The 22490-nt window shown below is 49.6% G+C and overlaps 1 protein-coding gene across 1 annotated transcript; it reads left to right on the top strand.

Moving 5' to 3' along the window:
• The first annotated feature begins 5257 nt into the window (after nt 1–5257).
• On the top strand, nt 5258–7672 carry H1-0 (H1.0 linker histone). The gene has a single exon (XM_006118934.2). The coding sequence runs from the start codon at nt 5691–5693 to the stop codon at nt 6267–6269; it is 579 nt and encodes a 192-aa protein (XP_006118996.1). The 5' UTR covers nt 5258–5690; the 3' UTR covers nt 6270–7672.
• Nucleotides 7673–22490: the final 14818 nt, after the last annotated feature.

Genomic DNA, 22490 nt, shown 5'->3' with positions numbered 1-22490 from the left:
TCTTGCACAAGAACAGTTACGCAAGAGGGCTTGTCCCTGAGCAGGAGTGTCAGAGTATTTGCGCAAGAAGCACTGATTTCCTACATTAGAACGTCAGTGTTCTTGCGCAAGTGCTTGCGGCCAGTGTAGACAAGCGGCTGCTTTTGTGCAAAATCTTGCCAATGTAGACAGCCTGGGAGATTCCTAATGCTGATTAACCTAAAACTTCAATAGCAGCATTTTTTCTTATATTAAATATCCCTGAAAGGGGCTAAGGTGCTGTACCTGATCCTTTTGAGATGCCACTCGCTTCTGCCAGCTGCCTGAAGAATGGTATTTGATATAAAGTCTCCTTTATTCAGTCTAGTGTTGAGAGCACAAAGATATAAAGGTACTGTGCACTTTTTAGCCCTAATGGATGCTGGTCTTCAGAAGCCAAAGCTAGATGCACTTCACTGGCAGTAAGGTTCCATCAAGCCTAAGGCTCTCAACTCATTCAATGGAGATAGCAAAATTCCATTGTTAACTACGATCAGGTGACTGGGGTCTGACTGTAAGACTGCATACTGTTCACCAGCTGTAACACCACTCCCTCTGATGGAAATGGGAGACGTACACAAAGACCAAAGGTTTGATATGGATGTTAAGTAATATCTAAACTTTGTCATTTATTTGATACTTCTTGTCATTCAGCATTACTCACTGTAGCACTGGCATACTACAGAGCACTGGGCATACTACAGAGCACTGAGCCCTTTCATCTTTGTAGCTATCCCTGACTTTGTGCAGCTCTTGGGTTCTTCCCTGTACCAACCCTGCCAACATTCCATCCACTATTCTGATCAATATTGACATAGCTAACGTCAACATTACATGTTATCAGCCTTTGGCATAGACTCTCCATGGAGATTAGTAAGGAGCAGAGATGTTATTTCAGGTTGCCTACAGATTGAGGAAAGCAACTCAGTTATAATTGGCTCCCATTTTTAAAGGTTTTCTCTGCAACCCTGAGAGTTAGAAATTTAGAAAAACTCAGAATGTACGTAATCTGAATACGTCATATGGACATGGATGACTTTTAGCATTCAAGAGGTGCACCACCCTCCTGTGCCCCTGCCAAAATCTTAACTGCTGAATGGGGTCAGCAGAAATCTGAAAATAGAAATCTGTAAGAGCACCACGTACTTCTGTCCTTTCTAGCATGGTAGAGAACATTCTGCTCTATTGTCATTCTATTTTGTCTTGAATGAAATACTCATGATTCTAGGACAAAGATGATTTGAACAGAGTTCAGTACAATTCAGTGTGCAATATTAGGAAGGAAGAAGTATTATTATTATTATTATTATTATTTATTAGATTTATTATAAAAGAGGGCTCCTTCTATCCAAAGCGCTGGGTGTGTCTGCCAGGAAGTACACAAACAAAATTCTGTATAAAACACTCAGCTCTTTGTTCCTACCACCCATCCGATGAATCTCAAAGGTTCATCTCTGCAGCAGCCCACACATCAGCATATTCTGCAAGACATGCTTAAGTTCAATAAACATGGGCTATTTTAGACCAGAGAGGAAGCCTGTGTCAGCACAAAGGCTGCTCACAGAAAACACCACCAGCAGTGCCTGCTCTTTTAAATCTAGGAGTATCCCACACAAATGCCTTCGTTGACTGCAGTTGTAGCAGCACAGAAGCAAAAGTCTCTCTAGCAGCAATATCCCAGCTCATTTAGGACTTTATAGATTAAAACCTGCAGCTTAAACTCAGTCTAAAAAACAACAGGTAGCAACCATAAATCACCAGTGAGACATGCTGCCAACAGGAAGCACTGCTTTTGTGCCATCTTAAATTTCCAGATAGATCTGCTGCTATGTAATCAACAAGACAATGGCTTGGGATCCAACACAACCCCTGCTTCCTAAGCACAGGTAATGTGATGTGAACATAGTGTTAATCAAAGGGAGTTAGGATTACGTATTGCATTTGTGCCTTTTTACTAATGGGAATGCCAGTTTTGCACCACAGGCGCCTTATGCACTATAGCTCTGTTCCATAAGTTATAATCACGAGCCATGCATTTGATCACAAAAGGAGAGCCTGAACACATCAAGCAAGGGCAGTGTGTAATATAAAAACAATATGGAGTCCTGTGGCACCTTAAAAGACTGACAGATTTATTTGGGCATACGCTTTCGTAGGTAAAACCTGCTGCATTTGATGAAGAGGGTTTTACCCACAAAAGCTTATTCCCAAATAAATCTGTTAGCCTTTAAGGTGCCCCAGGACTCCTCATTATTGAAAATACAGATTAACACAACTACCCCTCTGACTGTGTACTATATATATGTATAATATCTTTTTATTATAAACACGATAATGTGGTACAGTATTAATCAGAAATAACGTGTAGCTTGGATTTTTCACACAGCAGCTTTTCATTTCCTTGAAAGGTCACCCTTAGTAGCAGCTCAGCGACAGGATTTGTTGCTTAATAAGGCATATGTTGACTAGGATACTACATTTCCCACCATTCATTGCTTGGGCATCCTACGGTGGCGTGTAGTTAAAGGCAGGAATCCTTTTCTCTATTCGCACGTTAGCCAGCTGACTGAAATACTTCAAAGCAGCTATGGCTACCTTCCACGCACACGTAGGATTGTTAGTGGATTAGCGTGGGTGATTTTAAATTTAAAAGATTAGAGAGAGAACAAGGTAGAGTTCCCTGCGCGCATAACCCCAAACGATATCAAACTATTTCGGTTTAGTGTTTTTTTTTAAGCTTTGAAAATGTATTCTACGAGGCTTTTTTCCTCTGAAATTATTCCTGTTGTGGCCACAGCCAACGAGGCTAAGTACAAACATAAATATGAGGAAAATACTGTGCAGCTATTAACTGATCTCCCCTCCCAGAAGTCTGCTCAATTCAATGTTTTAGCGAATGCCTTTTAGGGAGTTTTGTTTGCAATGCATTTGATATACTTTTTTTTCATGGCTCTTCCATAAAAGTGGGCTTTTCCGTTGTCTCGTCACCGTTTCTTTTCCATATTAAAATATTTTTCATTGAGATTCGTGACTTTTCAAGGAATGTAATGTATTACTTTTTTTAGCCCTTTAATACTTTTGTTTGCTGCTGCTGTTCTATCTAAATTTTCGTTCTAGCACAGCATGCTAATGGGGACTCATTTGCATGAAGGCAGTTTTTTAAAAAAAATATTTTTTATGCCGGTTGGTTTCGTTACGCATCCACGTCATTAAATAAATCCCCTCGTGTTCAATAAATTGTCACACAGACGTTAAACTGCTGCTAAAGTGCATGAGGCAAACCTAGCTTCTGAATGAAGCAACAGCGTCCTGAGTCTAATCCCTACGAGCCTATTGTTAAAGACACGGATCACAATTTGGATTAAAATATTTTATAAATGTTAGATCCTACTCCCTTCTCGCCTAATAATCTCACTTTTCCCTAGAGCTCACCGAATGCTTTCCTCCCTTAAAATATCGGGCTACATCTATTAGGTTGTCTCTCTGCTTCATGTATTTACTTATTTTAAATCGTGTGTTCGCTTCTCCCCAATTAAAAAAAAAAACACCCATCTGAACTGAAAAAGAAAACTATTAGACGGGGTATACGGTATACGAGCACACAAACCAAAAGGGAGGCAGTAGAGAAAGAGATGGAAATGTCAAGGACAAACGGTTGAGGATTTAAACTCTGTATCTAAATCAAATCGTTAATTCCTTGCATTGTTTTTTTTTAATTGACAAACTATTTGTATGAATATTCCCTATGTCAAACCTTGTAATTTTGCTCGGAAGGGTGGGTGGGTAGCGATATGTGGGTTCATATATGTATACATATATTTGTTTGGTCGTTTTCATGTTGCTAGGATTGCAGGTTATTTTATTGTTATTAAAAAAAGTATTTCAGATTAATTTTAACTCCCTCCATCTGAAATTACTCGATACTATAAGGTCTCAGATTTCAGCCCCGCACCTCAATTTTTGCATTCACGATGTTATTTTATTGATGTGTTATAAAAGGAAAAGAGGGAAGAAAGCAACCTATATCCTTCCAGCAAAATGGCGATGGCACGTACATTTAATCTAATAGCAATTAAACACATTCCCAGAATATGTAAATTACATTTACACTGCTGATGATCTGCCCCTCTCGCAGTCCCAGGTTCCCCCCCTCCTCTAGTCTCCTCAAAAACCGTGGAAATATATTTTTAAACGATACAATCGATTCCTTACTAAAATATGCAGGAGGAAATAAAACAGCTCAGGATTGCTCCTGTGCAAGTCTCCAAAACAGTTTATGAGGGCAAACGGGATGGGGAGGGGGCAGGTGCAGCGCCGGGGGTATCAGACTGAATGTGTGCTAAGGGCTTGGGTGGGATATGTGACGTGTGGGGAGTCTATGTACCCCAATTTCTTCTCCATGGCAGCTGGATTTGTTGTTGTTTAGGAATCTCTGTGCCCAGTGGGGTATTGTTTTGGGGGACAGGGGTAATTGAGGGAAGTCCGCTCCTTATCCCTGGTGTCCCCACATGGCTCAGCCATGGCTGGGGCATGTCCCCTTTCCGTGTGCCCCCAGCTCCTGGCAGGGGGCAGCCAGGGGGACGCCTGGGGGAGGGGTATGGCTGCAAACTTCCCATCTAACACCAAAGAAAGTTTTGCAGAGCACGAGTTTGGGGAGGGGGCAGGAGGGGGGGTCCCGGGGCAGAGGGCGGGGGCTTCCCCCCTGGGAGCCCCCCAACCTTAGGGGAGCCACCCCTCCCCCTCTTCCCCGGCCAGGTCGGGCTGCACCTCGCCCGGCTCGGGGCTCCCTGTGTTAGTTGGGGTCTGTTCCCGGGGGCCCCGAGAGGGTCCCGGGGCCCGCAGCGGGCCGGGATGGGGGTCCCCCGGCGGCCCAGGCCTGGCCCTTGCCCCCGGTGGCTTGTGCCGGACCGGGGCCCCCCGGCCGCCCGGCTACGGGGGCGCAAAGGGGAAATGTGGCGGGGCCCCGGCAGCACCCGGCGCCGTTTGGGGCGGCCTGAGCGGGCGGGGGGCGGCGGCGGCGGCCGCGGGGCCCGGCGGCGGGGAGCCCAGGGAGCGGGGCAGCCGGGGGCGGCGGCGGGGGGGCGCGGGGCGGCCCGGGGAGGGGGGAAAGGGCCGCTTGGGGCGGCGGAAGAAACACAGATGGCGGCGGCGCGGCGCCATTCGGGGCCCTGAGCAGGCAGCCAGCAGCCCTGTCCTCACCGCGGTCCGCGCCGCGGCGCTAAATACCCGGATGCGCAGGCTGCTGCCTGGAGAGCCAGACATCGTGCGGGAGGCGGAGAGGGAGGCAGAGCCGAGCCTGCTGGGGGGGACCGAGACCCGCAGCTGGGAGGGAGGGGCGGCCACTCTCAGCCTGACAGAGGGATCCAAGCCCTGACTGACTGCCACAGAGGCACAGACCAGGATCAGCCCACAAAGGACCAACCCACGGAGAGGCACCCGGGCCCGCCACCGCCAGGAGGGGACACTGGTCGCGAAGGGGCAAACCCATCTGCCTGTGGCAAGGAGAAGCCCCCAGCCCACTGCCCGTCTTGCAGGCCAGACCTTCCACTCAGCTGCTGGGACGAAGCACCGCACGTGGCGAGGGCGCCTGGGAAACCAATAGGAGCGAGGCAGCTTGACGACCCTGTGCACAGGGCTCTTCCGATTCCCTTGGCCCACAGGGAAAGCAAAAGATGACTGAGAATTCTGCTTCGGCCCCTGCCGCCAAGCCCAAACGGGCCAAGGCGGTCAAGAAGTCAACAGACCACCCCAAGTACTCCGACATGATAGTGGCTGCCATCCAGGCTGAAAAAAGCCGGGCTGGCTCCTCTCGCCAATCTATCCAGAAATATATTAAGAGTCACTACAAAGTGGGGGAGAATGCTGACTCCCAAATCAAATTGGCCATCAAGAGGCTGGTCACCACTGGTGTCCTTAAGCAGACCAAAGGAGTCGGTGCATCTGGCTCCTTCCGCCTGGCCAAGGGTGATGAACCCAAGAAACCACCAGTCAAGAAAGCCAAGAAGGAGGTCAAGAAGGCCACAACGCCCAGAAAAGCAGCTAAGCCCAAGAAAGCTCCCACCAAGTCCCCAGCCAAGAAGCCCAAAGCTGCTGCCAAGAAAGCCAAAAAGAAGCCAGCAGCCACTCCAAAGAAAGCCAAGAAGCCAAAGACTGTCAAGGCCAAGCCAGTGAAGGCATCAAAGCCCAAAAAGGCAAAGTCATCAAAACCAAAAGCAAAATCCAGTGCAAAGAAATCAGCTAAGAAGAAGTGAAGTGCAAGTCTGGGATCTTCATTCTTGGACACTCTTCTTCACCTCTTCTTCTGTAAATAGTTTTCTCCTTTATTCTCTTCTCTCTATTGCAACTTTATAAAAGACTGGACTATTATTTCCCTGAAATAGTTAATTCAATTACTAAAAAAATCCCTCAGTGCTGAGACTTCTTTTTAAAGTGGTTTTTTTTTGTTTGTTTTGGGGTTTTTTTCTGTTGTAAACTTGTAATCTTTGAGCTCACTTTTTAAAAAAAATGTATGAAATTCTAATTTGTGTTTTGGGAGCTGAGGGGAATCCATGTTGGATAAAAGGGATTTGAGTTCCCCCATCTCCTATCAGCTCAAGAATATCATATAGCTAATTTGGCTGTGGATGGAACTTGCCCATGTCAGTATGGAAACGAAGACCCCTAAATTAAAGTGGTCCGAGAAAAGTAACTGTACTGGAAGATCTTGACCACTTGGGATTAAATTCGGTAGCATAAATTACATTTTCTTCAGCTTAAGTCTGTTGGTTCAGCATTTCCCTTATTATATATATACTAGTGACACAGACAGCTCATGGGCATGTGATGTGTCTTCCCCACCCCAGTGAAAGGAAGGGGCTAGAGTAGATAATTTGACCGCCTACTTTGCTCTTTTGGGAGGAGGTTGCCTTTTAACTGAGAGGCTTTAAACAGAAATAATTGGGGATTTCCTGGTGGGATCTGCAAAGTAGAGTTTTCTTATAAAAAGGGTGGATTTGCAGAAAATCATGGTTGATTTCACTAAAGAGGAGACGGGGGAGGTCTAATTCCCCTATCCGCTCAAAATAAATGAAAGGAAAAAGAGGTTCTGCTTCCAACTGCATGAGAACCATCATCCTAATCCCTCCAGTGTCTGTAATATCTTGTGGATTTAAGAGAAAAGAAAACCATCCCTTCAGCACTGAGAGTGACGCCGGGTTCTCAGAGTGCTTTCCAACCCTGCAGTGCCTGCTTCCTGATCCATAGGTTTGGTGTGTAGCCATACATCTACAATGGAAAGGGCAAATGACTGTTTCTTTAGGTGTAGATTTTTTGATTGGAAGGGGAAAAGTGGGATGAAAGAAATGTAACTGATACTGAATCTGTCAAAGTTGCTTTATGGAGCTGGAGCTGTGTACTGCTATTGCTTTCAGGTTTGAGGGTGGGAGGTTGGGAGGACAGAGTGGAAGGGATAATTTCCAATATTCCAGTAACAGAAAAAATATATTTGGTGGGTTTGCTGTTTTAAAACCAAGTGAAAAATTTCATAGGATTGATGTTTGTTCATTTTATTTTGTAAGTGTGATTTGTGCAGGAATTAATTTGCAGTCTTTGTGATTTTAGAGTTTAAAACAACCACAGCAAATAAACAAAGAGAGGAAGGTTGAAATTTTCCTCATTCACTGTCTTCTTTGTATTCTTTAGTATTTAAAAATACACAACTTGGGGCAGGGGGCACCTGGAAAGAAGAGGAATATAGGGAGAAAAGGTTATACATGTGTGCACAGCACACACAGTTGGATGGTAAGGTGTGATTCCTTTTCCAGTTTATAAAAACAGTGTTTTGTAAGATGCTGAAGGGATAAGGAAAGTTTGCTGGTGCCTGAACTATGGATAAGCCCTCGAGCATGGAATCTTGCATAGGCATTGAACAATTGAAAGAGATTGGGAAGGAAAACAGCACTGGTGACAAGCCATGTGTGGATGTCTTGGAATGAACCAGCAGCATTTCACCAGCTTAATGAACTTCCAAAGCATACTGCCACTTGAGTTCCGGGCTGACCGGATATCCAAGCCAGAGTACCCTCGGCCCAGGAAGTGTCCTTCCTGATGGACTCTTCCCTGAAATGTCTCTAGTGTATTGAAATAATCTTTTAGCATCCCATCTGGCTGTAGAAAAGTAGATTGTGAGGTCATTATTCAGGTGTACTGCTTCTGGGGATCACTTGTACAATTTTGTTAATGCTTTTTTGTCTTCACCTGTGCTGACCTTTGCTATTCCAGACCCTGACTACAGTGTCTGACTTAACATGCTTTCCCCATCCCTTACCCCCCACCTGTGTCCCCCATCTCCTCTCCCTTCTACCAGTAGCAGAAGAAAAAAAAGATGGGTCCCAGTCCAGCTTTAGATTATGGTCCCCCTACTTCTTCTTACATGCCCCACATTCCCCTTTCTAGAGGTTCCAGCAGACTTTAAACAATGGCAGCACCCTGGGCTGGGTATACATTGTGTGGCTGTGCAGTGCCAAACCTTCACAGGTCCTCCACATGCCTGAGCTGTTGTACCACCCCTTCATTTGCCACTAGCCTCTTCCCATTCAATTCTGGGGTTCCACTCTCACAAGTAACAGTCAGTCACCATAGCAAGGGGCCCTCTTACTGTTACAGGCAACTGCATGGTTCCCTATGTCTAACACCTTCCTTGGCCATCAACTCCAGGGCTGCGTCTACACTGCAGGCTTTTTGCTCAAGAACAGCTATTCTTGCGCAAAAACTTGCAGAGCGTCTACACTGCATGCACGTTCTTGTGCAAGTAAATTTACAGTAAAGCGTCAGAAAACAGGGCTTCTTGCGCAAGAGTTATTCCTCTCCCCACGAGGAATAAGCCCTCTTGCGCAAGAGCTCTTCCACAAGAAGGTAGTGTGGATAGGCAACAGGTTTCTTGTGCAAGAAAGCCCTATGGCTAAAATGGCCATCAGAGCTTTCTTGCGCAAGAGAGCATCCACACTGCCATGGGCGCTCTTGTGCAAAAGCACATCTCTTGCGCAAAAGCACATAGCAGTGTGGACGCGCTCTTGCACAAGACCTTTTGCACAAGAACTCTTGTGCAAAACAGTTCTTGTGCAAGAAGCCTACAGTGTAGACGTAGCCCTGAGGGGTCCACCTAATCTGTCATGTTCTGCCTTTGCAAACTTCCCACAGACCTTGAGCATTCTCAGCAGCTGCTGAGAGTAGAAGGGATTTCCTACTATACCCAGCAGGGATTATAGCTACTAGGCATGCTCCAGTGCTGAAGCGGCTGCTGCTGGGAAGTGTAGTTTCTTTCTATAGCCTCCTCTTGTTGTTGCACGCTGCTCTTTAAGTGATTGCACATACCTATTCCAATTAGTTGTATGTGCGCTACATGCACAATCACTGGAAAGTTTTTTTCCTACCAGTATGCATCAGGTCAGCTGTGGAGCCCCCTGGAGTGGTGCCTCTATAGTGCTTTATATATGACCCTGCTGCCCTCAGTTCCTTCTTGCTGCCAGTGATGGGCATTGGAACTGTGGCATCTCACTGAGTCAGTCATGGATGTCTCCTTAGGTTTTTTTTTCACTCCAGCTCATCTGAAAAAGTGGGTTTTGTCCATGAAAGCTCATGATACTATATACATATTTTAGTTAGTCTCTAAGGCTAAGTCTACGATGCATGCTTATTTCAAAATAACATGACTTATTTTGAAATTACAGAGTGCACGTCTACACGGCAAGCCCATTATTTCTAAATAATTTCAAAATAACGGACTTCTTACTCTGACTTCTGTAACCCTCATTTCATGAGGAGTGAGGGTATGTCTACACTACAGTGTTATTTTGAATAAGCTATTTCGAAATAGCTTATTTAAAAATAACGCGTCTACACAAAAAATTCATTTCGAAATTGCTTTTTGCTATTTCAAAATAGTGCGTCCACACTGAATGGACGCTGAATTGCATTTAAGGCTGGCTGGAACCAGTTCCGGCAGGGCACAAGGTCAGGACTTACTGTGTGGGGCTGCTGCCTGAGGCTATCTGAGGTCTGTGCTTAAAGGGCCCCCCGGGACAGCCAGTTCTCAGGTTTCCCTGCTTGCTTGTCTACCTCAATGAGGGACAGCAAAGCATTTTGTCTCTGCGTGCTCTGGTTGCCCTCACTCGGGACACCACAGCACTCTGCAACATGGAGCTGGAGCTGCCCCTGGGCACTCTGGTGCTTCTCTTGGATGCGTTGCTGTGAGCCTGCACTTTTTGCAGGCTGCCATCCGGGAAGTCCATCGGGGGGCTGTCAGTATCCAGGAAGCCCTGCGGGAGAGCTTCCGCCATGAGGAGCACTAAGAGCCTCCCTGGTCTGCCCTACTGGGGGCTTGTGCCTCATTCCTCCCTCATGTCTTTCCACTTACCCCTCCCTAACCCCCCTTCCTGATGTCTAATAAAATACATGTATTTTCATGAACACAAACTCTCTTTATTTAACAAAATTGGGGGGGGGGGATGAATCTCTGGTGAGACTGGGGAAAGGAGGCAGGAGCGGGGAAGAGAGGGTGGGAGAGGGGAGGGGGAAACCTGGGAGGAGGGAGCTGGAAGGGGGAAGCAAGGGGAAGAAGAGGAAGGGGAAGCTCAGTGTTGGGGGTCTTGCTAGACCAACTTGATTGTCATGCAAACCTGCTCCTGGGTTCACATGTGTCCTTTGGTGGCCAGGCTGGCAGCTATTCTGCCATAGATGACCGCTCTCCTCTGTCTAGTGCAGAGATCATGGACATTGGGGGCATCCCCCCCAAACCTAAATAAGGTCCATGATCTCAACCCTGGACCAGGAAGGCGCCCACCTTCTCCGGGCCCTGGCAGGTTCCTGGAAGCTGGCAGACTGCTCCTGGGGAGCGGTGGAGGACTGGCTGCCAGTGGCTTGCTGACTTATGTTTTGGGGCCACTGGGCCCAGCTGCTGGCTCTGGGCTGGCAGGCTTGGAGCTGGCACAGGCACTGTGGCCAGAGTCAACCCCTTTAAGGGCTCCGGGGAGGGGGGAAGGGAGTGGAGTGTTCTTGGTTGAGGCTGGAGTGGCCACCAGGGCACCCTGGGAAGGCTGGAGGCCCCCTATTTCGAAAAAAGTGTCTACACAGCATTTATTTCAAAATAGCTATTTTGAATTTGGTGTTATTCCTCGTAGAATGAGGTTTACCAAATTCGAAATAAGCGCTGTGTAGACTCTAGGAAAGTTATTTCGAAATAAGGGCTGTTATTTTGAAATAACTTTGCTGTGTAGACATACCCTAAGGGAAGTTGAAAGAAGAACATTCTTCTTTTGACTTCCTGCTGAGTAGACAGTGTCTAAAGCCAAGCTAAGCTACTTTGACTTCAGCTACGCAAATTAACTTGACTTTAGCCCACAGTGTAGATGTACCTTAAGGTGCCATCGGACTGCTTGTTGTTTTTAAAGTTACAAACTAACATGGCTACTCCTCTGAGACTCCCTAGATTCAGTTTACTTGTGTGTGTGTTTTCCTTAGTTAGTTTAGTTAATAATTAGTTAGTGTAGTGTTGATAGTTTGCTGTTGGGAGTGGGGAAGTTCTCCTCTAACTTGATTGCGCTCTCCCTGGAGGACTCAGGGAATGTCAAAGTCCCAAGGGTTCAAACCCTGCAGGTCCTGCAACAACATGCCAGTGGGTGACCCTCCATGACTGTGACCGCACCCCTGGGGGTGGGTCCAGCGTCCACGGTCCTTCACTCCCTTTACCCAGTCTTGGGGCATCAGGTCCTCTTAAGCCTGGCTGGCCAGCCCTTTTTGGCTGCCAACTTTCGTCACTTGTCCAGATATTCCGCAGAGTCTGGTCTCCGCCCGAGACGGAGGAGAAAGGGGGGCCCGGGCCCGCCCTCACTCACGGTCCCCAGCCCAGGGCCCTAAGGACTTAGACTACAGCGCAGTGTCAGTCCGGCTGACGGGGTTGCGACCCTAAATGTGCCAGCCCTGCCCTGGGCTACTTCCTTTCTCCTCCTCGTCCCTCCGTGATAAGCCTTACCGGCTCTTCCAGTCCCTCCTGCGAGGCGTCTCCGGGTGCCTACCCACCCTCCCCGCGGGTCGGCTCCTCCTCACCGGCCTCCCCTTCTCCGCCGCCTGGGCGGGTTTTAAATCCCCCGCCACCCCGGATGCCAGCTGGGTGTTCCTCTGACGTCACCGGCGTAAGCCCCGCCCTCTATGCCGGCGTGCCGCGTGCTCCACTACTCCCCTTTCCAGCGGCCGTCCCAGCATTCCCCAGCCGCGCCGCGGCCCGGGAGCATCCAACACACGGCCGGTAGGGGTTCCCTGGCAGCGTCAATAAGGCGCTCGCCCCCCAGGGCTCAGTGCGGGGCCTCGGCACCCCGCCACAATGACACTTGTCTAAAGTGTCTGGAGGAAGCACATCAGATGGATAAGTGCAGGAACAGTAAAGGATTTCTCCAGAGAACAAAAAAGAAGCAGGACTTCAGACTTAAGTACCATAGTTCTTCAAGTGCTTGCTTATGTCCATTCCACTTAGGTGTGCGTGTGCTGTGTGCACGAATTCTGGAAGCTTTTTACCCTTAGCAGTACCCATTGGGCCAGCCAGAGAGCCCCCTGAAATGGCGCCGGTATATCAGCACATATATACCTCTGCTGGCCGTCTACCCCCTCAGGTCCTTCTTACTGTCTGTGACGGTTGCTGGAACGCTTTGCTTGCTTTATGCAAGTGTGCCCTTAGCACTTCTTATCTTTGTAAATAGTTCTTTATAATTTAGTAGCTTCAGAGGGGTGGCTGAGTTAGTCTGTAACAGGAAAAACTTTAAAAACAACAAATAGTCTAGAAGCTCCTTAAAGACTAACAAAACATGCAGATGATATCATGATGATACCCACTTCTTCAGATGACCGGAGTATAATAAGTCCAGATAGTTTAGTGTTATTTTAGTTGATTAAAAGTACTTAGCAAATACTTTCATCCTCTCACCCCCTCCACGAGGAAATTCGAGGGCCTCAAGGCTTCAAGCCCTGCACTCGTGTCTGAAGCCTATGCCCTGTGGAGACCCACACAAGGAATGCTTGAAGTGCCTTGGGGAAGGTCATCTGACAGACTTCTGTAAGATTTGCAAGTCCTTTAAACCAAGGACCAAGTGGGAGTGTGACTCCAGACTTAAACTGCTGCTGATGGAGTCTGCACTGCAGCATTGGAACCAGCACAGTCAGTGAAGAATGCACCAGGGTCGGTACAGGGTATGGAATCCGCACCTAAGTGCTCCGGCGTGTCAGACCATCACTCAGCACTGAAGCACTGCTTTCAGTCCCTGGTACCGAGTGCAGGCAAGAGGGAGTGGAAAGGAAGATCGCCCTCCAGGCGGGACCAGGGGGTGTGTCCACATGGGGGACACCCTGAGACTTTATCACTGCCCAGACGCGGAGAGGCTCCCATGCACCACATGTGCAGGTTGAGCCCCACACGGGCAAGTAGTCCCGATGTTCAGGACCTCTCAGTGAAAGAGGTCCCTTGTCCATCGACCCTGGACACCTTCACCACAGCCCAAGAGCTGATCGAGCTGACCTACCTCTGGGACCGGGGCCATGCGGTGCAGAGCCAGATGAAGGCCATGAACGGCATGGCTTCAGAATGGGGCCGACCTTACTTGGGGCTCCCAATCAAGGTTCAGCAAACTATGCAAGACCTGCTTTTTGATGGTGTGGGTCTGTTTGCTGAATAGATGCACTTCAGTCTGCATAACTTAAAGGATCCTAGGGCTACAATAAAATCCTTGGGTATGCAGGCCCCGCAACCCAATGTAAGCCTTTAAGCCACAACTGGAGGAGCAGCAGTCATATCCTCCTTAGCCATATCCTTCTCAGCCAAGGCAGCATGCCGACAAACACAGGGGTAGGAATGGTAGATGCAAGTCCTCCCATTCTCTGTATGGGTAGGCCCAGGGCCCATCTAAACCTTCATCAGGCTTGAGACAATCATTTTGTAGATATGCCTGAAGATGGAGCACCTGTCCCAGCACCTGTTTCTTCCCCATGTCTCCTGAACCATCTAGTGCACTTCTACTGTGCATAAGTCTGAATAATTTTTGGACTGCTGGGTTCTTTACACAGTAGAGATGGGATATTCCTCCAGTTCTGCTCCTATCCTCCCTCCCATCCCCCTTCCCTGTCCATCTGCTGGGACCCTTCTCACAAGTAGCTTCTTATCTATGAGGTGCAGGTGCTCACCATAGGAATGGTTGAGGAGGCTCCTCAGGAACTAAGGGGCAAGGGATTTTATTTGTGTTATTTCCTAATCCCCAAGGCAAAGGGGGATCTCTGAGCATGACTATCCCTTCCCTGTATCCAGCAGACTAGCATGCCTCATGACATGAAAGATGCATGCTTTCACATAGCCATTCATCCCACACCCAGACATTTTCCATGTTTTGTGGTCCTCCACAACTCTATCCATTCATGGTCCCCTAATTTGATCTCTCCACAGGCTGCTTAGGGGTGCACTAAGGAACAAGGGGAATCGCAGGTTCAGTTGGTCAGATCCACTGTCAAGAGACTGGGCCTCCTTCCCAATGTGAGCAAGTCAACCTTATCACCAACCCAGAAAATAAGAGTTCATCGGTGTTTTACATGACTCGGTGCAACCACCACTACAATGAGTTGTCTATGCCTCCTCAGCAAAATGGCAGCCGGCACCTATGTGGTCCGGCAAGCCAGACTGAGGCTCAGACCCCTACAAGCGTGATTTGTGTTTGCTTATCTCCTGGGACGCAGCAACCTGGACACAATAGTGACAGTACCGGCATGTATAGTCAAGTTCCTAGAATAGTGGCTCGACCCTCGGATGGTGTGCCCAAGAGACCCCTTCAGCAACCACTGGCCCTCCTTGTTCCTGGTGACAGACACACAGGGGCATGAGAGCATTTTTAAAAGTAGGGGTGCTGATTCCTCTTGCCCTTGTCCACTCGCACCCCCAGCTGAGGCCAAGAATAAAGCACATGGGGCCAGCATGTGGGACCAGCAGCTGGGACTTCAGGCACGGGGTGCTCAGCTGCCACCCTGCACAGCAGGGGCTCTAACAGGGACTCCAGTAGGTGGAGCTGGCAGCCTAAAACCTAGTGCACAAGGTGGCAGCAGGGATCCCAGGTGATAGGTCGGGAGCCCAGGGTGCTGCAGCATCCTGCACCCCTCTAGTTCCTGCACCTATGTAGATGTGTCAGCTCTGGATTGAAATGCACATTCAGGAGACCTCCAAATTCAAGGCCTATGGTCTCCGGATGAGCTCTTTCTCCACAACAACCTCCAGGAGCTCAGAGCGATATGTCTAGCATGCCAAACATTATGGGCCTGGCTACAAGGACAGTGAGGATGGACACCACCACAGCCATGTTTAGCACCAACAAGCAGGGTGCAGCTCTTTCCTTCCTCTTGTGCAGAGAAGCCCTCAGGTGCTGGGAATTCGGCATCATATGCCTCCAGGTGAAAGGAAGCTGGCAGCCCCGGGCTCCGGTGGTGATTTGAAGAGCCTGAGGCTCCTGGCCCCAGCCCTGGGACAACTGTCCTGGGAGCTGCAGGCCTTTTTTAAATCTTAGCCCCTCTCCTGTCAGCAGCCCTGCTGGTAGAGTCCAGTAGCACTACTGACATAACTCCAGCCCCACTGCCTAGGTAAGGCCTGAGGGTCACATAATTGGAACTGATATGAGCAATCACTAGAAGGAAAAACAATTACTCACCTTCTCATAACCTGCTCTCCTTCCCCTCTGTCAGAGGACTGACAAGTAGGGTTGCCAGATGGTCTCCCAAAAAATACCAGACACGCGGTATTTTTTTGGTCAAGCAAAAAAAAAAAGAAAAAAGGAACACGGGATAATAAGGCCCCCCCTGTTCTGGGGCGCCCAGAGCAGCGATCGCAACCCCACCTACCAGCTGGGACTCCCAGGCTGGAAGGCGAGGCCGCCATCGGCGCTGGGAGCCTGTGATTGCGCAGAAGCCTGGCGGGGGCGGGGGGAGTGGCTGGGACTCCCAGCCACTCCCCCCGCCCCCGCCAGGCTTCTGTGCAATCACAGGCTCCCAGCACTAATCGTGGCCCTGCCTCCCAGCCACTCCCCCGCCTATGCCAGGCTTCCATCCGGTGCACAGCCAAAAAAATCAGAGACTACCGAACATTGCACGTGTCCAGTATTCTCTAATTTTTTTTTTAACGGACAAAGAGCACAAATACCAGATTGTCCGGTAGAATACCGGACACCTGGCAACCCTACTTGGCAAGAAGGAACTGAGGAGGTGCTGGTTTGGAAGGGACCAATATCCAGTGCCATGAATGCACCACTCTAAGGGGGTTCCACAGCTGACCTGATGGGCGCTGTTTTCCAGCAACTGTGCCCATGGCACGCACATGCCTAATTGAAGTGGACACAAGCAACAAATCTCGAGGAGTAATAGTTATGAGAAGGTAAAAAATCATTTTTTCCAGCCTCTCCCATGGCATGCTCCGTTGCCATTCCCCACCCTAGTTCTGCCTGTCACAGCTAGATTCTGCAGAGACAAAAATTTTTTAGGACTCTCAACAACTAAAGGATAAATTAAGAACCACAAAAAAAAAAACATTCAGTTTCAACCTATACTTCCAACTTAGTTATACACTAAGCCTACGTCTGCACTGCGCATGAGCGGCCATTTTTGCGAAAGGGGCTTTTGCGCAAGAAGGAGCTGTCTACTCCTTGTGCAAAAAACCCTTCTTGCGCAGGAGCTGTTTTTTCTGAGCAGTATAGACAGCTTCTTCTTGTGCAAAAGCCCCTTCTGCAAAATCATGGCTCATTAGGTATGCAAATGAGGTGTGGCGATATTCATCGCCACGCCTCATTTGCATATCTTCTTGCGCAACAATGCGCAGTGTAGACGTAGCCTAAATGTCTGAAAATGGAAATGAGAAATACACATACAAGTCTGGGTTTAGAAAGCAAAAGTACATTATTTCAAACTGCCTCCAGAGTTCTAAGCAGCAGAAATGATCATTCTTCAAGTACTGGCTCATGTTGATTCCATGTTAGATGCATGGGTGCTGCATACACTGCTGCCAGAGATTCTCCTCCCCCCACCCCATGGTATTTGTAGGGCTGGCTCTAGTGTCCCCTAGTGACCTGCACTCATGCACCAGTAGAAGAGGTGCTGCCAAGCCCATCCACAGTGGTAAAGGGGGCAAGTGCCCCAGGGCCTGGCAATTCTAAAGGACTTGGGGCTCTAGCTGCCACCACTGCTGCAGTGGCCAGAGTCCCAGGGCCTTTAGAATTGCTACCGGAGTCCTGTGTGGCATGCTGTGTGGGACACCACACAGTGCTGGAGGCTGGTTGCCTCACTTTTACCCTCCCCTTCTGCACAAGGCACCAGCACTTCTGGGAGTGCTGAGCCAGGACACCCAATTCCCCAACAATGCCTAGGGGCCTGGTGATCCTGTTGGCTCCCTTGCTCTCCATCAGTTCCTTCTTACCCCCCATGACGGATGCTAGATGCTCTTCTCTTGCTTTGGCAAGCCTCCCTCGTGGTTTACAGCAGTGTTTCTCAACCTTTTTTTATAAAGTACCCACTTAAAAAAAAAAAAAGTCCCCCAGTACCTACAGTTTTCATACACACACAATTTTTTTCTACCATTGCAACACATTTGTTTAAACAACTTAATCGTAGAAGAGCGAGCGATAACATTTTTGGGTGTAAAAAGTACAAAAACAATAAAGAGCTGTGTGACAGGGCACCTGCCCTGCACTGGCCCTTTAAGACCAGGACTCAGGCCCTGAGCCAGGGCTAGAAAGAAATAGGCCAGCTGGAGCTGTTTGGGCTAGGGAGAGCCCAGCTGGCAACTATCTAGGGCAGCACAATTGGCTTGTAGAAGCCAGCTGAACCCATTAGGGCGAGTGAGAGCCCAGCTGACAGCTATAAATGGAGAAGCACAGTTTGCTTGAGGAGAGCCAGTGGAGGGCTGACTGTAGAGGAAGCAGGAGCTCCTTGGAGGGAGACAAGCTGGGGAGAGCCAGCAAAGTAGGCCAGCCAAGACTTCCCTTGACTAGGGGCTGGAGATAAAGACTCTGGTTTGAGGGACTATCATGAGGCTGACTAGGTAAGCAGAGCCGTTGTGACAAATGCCAATGATGAGCAACCCATACAGACTGTAACTTGCCCTGAGAGGGGCTATATGAGGACAGTCAGGGGGCACTGAGGCACAGTGGGGGGGGCTTGCACCCCTGACAAGCTGTAAAACTTAAAACAAATTCAGTTTTCTCCAAATGTCAGTTGTATTGATGTACCCCCCCCAGACTTCTCTTGAGTACCCTAAGGGTACTTGTACCACTGGTTTACAGCTCTCTTCCTGCAGATAATCAGTAGTTGTCAGTGCTTGTTAATTAGCTAGTCCCCTTAAGGGATGTTGCTCCCAGAACAAGGCATGCCCCAATTCCTGAGTCTCAAACCATAAGCAGCCTATACTAAACCCATGCCAGTGTCGATTGAGCAAACGCCCTCTATGCTGCCTAAAGTGCTTGGGGAAGGCTCACGTCCAAGGTAAATGCAGGATGTCCAGGAGCTTCTGGTTGCAGAGCCCAAAAGTGTTTTCTTCAAAGATAAGGTCCAGTTGCTTCTTCACCCTGCCTTTTTACCCAACATGGTGTTGCAATTTCATGCCAAACAAGACATCTTTCTGCTGGTCTTCTTCCTGAAAGCATACAGGACAGAAGAAGAGCATCTGCATTCTCTGGACATTAGTAGGGCCATAACCTTTCATAATGAAAGGGAGAGCTGTCCCATCTTTAGGATGTTTTGGGGTGATCGCTTTGGACCCTGTGCTTTGTAGGGAGGGGGCCCTATAGGGCTCAGGGTAGCCTGGGGTATTACTGGAGGGTGAGGAGCCTGATGCCAGCAGCAGGGATTGGTCCCATGCCCCTGGTGGCAGCAGAAGTCATGGGAAGCAGAGCGCCCTGGACCCAGCCCAATTCACTTCACCAAGCAACATGAATGGGAGCCAGGCATGAGTGAGCAGTGGCAGCCCGTCAATACAGGCAACTAGGCGGTCGCTTAGGACACCAAGAAAAACAGCCGTTGAGGGCTTTGGAGGCAGGGGCGCCAATCGCGTGTTTTGCCTAGCGCCAGTTGCTGGCAGCTCATCTAGGGCCGCTCCTGTGAGTGAGTGGAGCAAGCTGGGTCTGGGTCACTCCACTTCCCACTGCCATGGTGAGTGTGGGAGGGGCCAACCCCTGCTGCCGGTACCAGGTCCCTTGGAGAATCTCCCAAGTCATGTGGCAAACTATTCAGCCACAGGAAAAGAAATGTATACTGCATGGGTGATGAATTTGCACATGATTCTGTGTTAGAAGCAAAAGATAACTGTCAAAGGAAATATTTGAGATCTTAGACAATATGATTGAGGAACCAAAATCTTTAATGTGAGAGACGTGAAGAGGTGGTTTTTCTGTCTGGTTTCTGCCACCACAAACAACCTCAAAATAACTTTAGAAAAGTTAAAGGAGGAAGTTCTTAAACTCATGTGCAAATACTCATATTTTTCTTTAAACTTGAGTCATAAACACAGAGGTATTCCGTTTGTCACTTGGGGTACGTCTAGACTACATGGCTCCGTTGACGGAGCCATGTAGATTTGTTTGTTCGGCAAAGGGAAATGAAGCTGTGATTTAAATAATCACGGCTTCATTTAAATTTAAATGGCTGCCCTGCTCTGCCGATCAGCTGTTTGTCGGCAGATCGGGGCAGTCTGGACACTCCCCTGTCGACATGAAAGCCCTTTATCAACTTCCCCGGTAAACCTCATCCTACAGGCATAACGGGGAGGTCGATAAAGGGCTTTCAGGTCGGCGTGGGAGCGTCCAGACTAGCGCGCTGAGCCGACAAACAGCTGATTGGCAGAGCAGGGCAGCCATTTAAATTTAAATGAAGCCGTGATTATTTAAATCGTGTCTTCATTTCCCTTTGCCAATCAGCCTAATCTACATGGCTCCATCAATGGAGCCATGCAGTTTAGACACACCTTTGGAGTCCAGAACTACTTGAATTTCATAGTGTTGTGTTCTCTTGATGTTTTACCTCACCAGAATTGGAAATGTTGACTCTTTCTCACAGGGCCTGTCCTAACCAATTGGTGGCCCCAGGCAACCACCCGGCTTGCCCGCCCCTAAGACTGGCTCTGCTTTCTCACACTACAAAGTGACTGGTGATGAACAGGTAAAGAACATGTTAAGATGTGTCAAAATTACATGTGTTCAACACAATTACAGGCACAGCTAATTGATCTTGCTCTTCTTAAAACTGAGAAAGACAAGACTGCAAGATTGGAGCTGGACAGAATCACAGAGCAATTTGTTGCTGTGGTGTGAGGTTCCTGTAAATGGTGTGACAGACTGCAGGCTAAGCCAGAGCTCTGCTCTACAGCCTGGCTGAAAAGGCCAATTGCAGACATCTGAGCAAGCCCAGGCCTGAAGGGCTAATGGAAGCTGTCACGTGCCCCCTTAGCCCCTCCCTCCCGAGACCATGTGGGAGTGGGTCCTCACGTTAATGGCAGGGAGGTCCCGGTCCCTACCTTTGCTCTGGGCTTGTAAAGTTAAGGGGGTAGGTATCGGCCCCTGCAGCTGAGCCTACGATAGGCCAACCTACCGCCCCGCAAGCTGTGTATCTTCCTGGGGGTTGGGTAATAGTCACTGCCCGTTTGGGGGAGGCCTTGGCCCTCGTCTCGGGGTTACCCCGCCACGGCCTTACACAGTGGGTTCACGCGGGGAGAGGTGTTCCAAATGTGAGTTACTCACCACCCTTCCTGGGGGGGATGTGTGTTATGGATGCCATCTGAGCGGGTGCCCTCGCACGGGACCACGCCTGCGGGCCCTCACACACTCCACCGCCGGCCCCCACGGTGCACGTGTTCTGGGGGTCGGGCCCTCACACACTCCACTGCTGGCCCCCACGGTGCACCTGTTCTGGGGGTCGGGCTATCGGTCCGCCCCCACAGGCGGCAGTTCTCTCAGCCTCCTCGTTCCTGGCAGTCCCTGCACCTGCACTCAATCTCCCGGCTCTCCCAGCCAGTCCTCGGGGCCTCTGGCAGTATACGCCCCTGCTCCGGTACCTCCGACTTCTTTTCGTCGGTTCTCAGGTCCTTCGGGCGCCTCTGTCCGAGCTCCTGGCGTCTCTGGTCGCTCTCGTCCTCCGCCCGCTCTCTCCGCCTCTGCTGCCCTGCCTCTGGCATCTTCCGCCCTGCCCCCGGCGTTCTCCACCACTTCCGCCTTGCCTCCGGCATTCCTGGCTGCCCCCGCTCCGCCTTCCTCCTCCAGCTGATCCCGCGTTTCTTTTAAACCCGGGGCTTGGATCCTGGTGCATGTGCAGCACCACCGGGGGGGGGCGCCTGCCTCCCTCCGGCACCTAAGGTCTCAGTGGCCCCTGACCCAAAAAAGGTTCCCCACTTGTGATTTAGACCTATAGTTGTTGGGGGGCGGGGCATGCACATGGGAGCACAGTTTGTTTTTTCACTTGTCATGATTAAATAAGCCTAACACAATACAGGGGTGGATATAGGGCAGGGTGAGCGGGGCGGCCGCCCCGGGCCTCGCGCTTCAAGAAGCCCCGCACATGCACCATGTCAAAGTGGGGCCCCACGAAATTGTGCTGCCCTGGGCCCCGCAAAATCGTCATCTGCCCCTGACATAATATGACCATTGAGTCTCCCAGACAGTGGATTTCCTCACCAAACTCTGCCCCTTAAATCTGCCCCTGCCTGGACTTCAGTCATGCTCTGCAGCAGCTCCAGGTTTTCCTTTCCCCTTGGACATCCACACTCTGTCCTTACATAATGCTCTTGGTCTGTGGTCTCAACTGTTCTGTTCCAGTCCTGAAGTCCCCTGTGTACCTCAAGCCTCCCCTGTAATACCCACTTGTTTTCGGTTATTAGACCCACGTAGTGCTGGGTCAATGCCCCCTCAGTCCTTAGGCTGGGATCGCTGCCCAAAGCTTGGCATGCTTCCACCACTGTACTTCAAGCTATCCCCACACCCTAGTCTAGATGTTCTGAAGCTCCTGCAAGCATCGTTCAGATGGCCTGCGAATAGTTCCCTCAAAGGCTGTGGCCACCAAAGAGTTGATTGCGATCGACTGGTCGATTGTGAGGGCACTGCCAGTCAATCACAAAGTGTTTGCAGCTCCCTCTTGCACCCCCTGCCCCCAATGAGGAGCCCACGCTGGTGCTACAGCCTCCTGCAAAAATGGAGCTAGCGCTGGCTACCTGCGGTGTGGGCAGGAAGTCCAGCGGCTGTGCGCCAGATCCAGCTTCTCAGGAAGCACATGCGCTGCTCCTCCTCTTCCCATGATAGCGGGCACGCTTCCTGAGAAGTCAGATCTGACATGCAGACACAGGACTCTTCCTCCCTCCCCCAATGCAGGAAGAAAGGCAAGCAGCATGGAGAAGGAAGGGAAGACAAGAAAGTGTGCGCTCCTTCCCTGTCCACAACAGTGTGCACGCT

The sequence above is a fragment of the Pelodiscus sinensis genome, chromosome 1, assembly GCF_049634645.1.
Source record: "Pelodiscus sinensis isolate JC-2024 chromosome 1, ASM4963464v1, whole genome shotgun sequence".
Taxonomy (NCBI): Eukaryota; Metazoa; Chordata; order Testudines; family Trionychidae; genus Pelodiscus; species Pelodiscus sinensis.
Note: the sequence above shows the minus strand (reverse complement) of the source record. Positions and strands in the feature narration are given on the sequence as shown.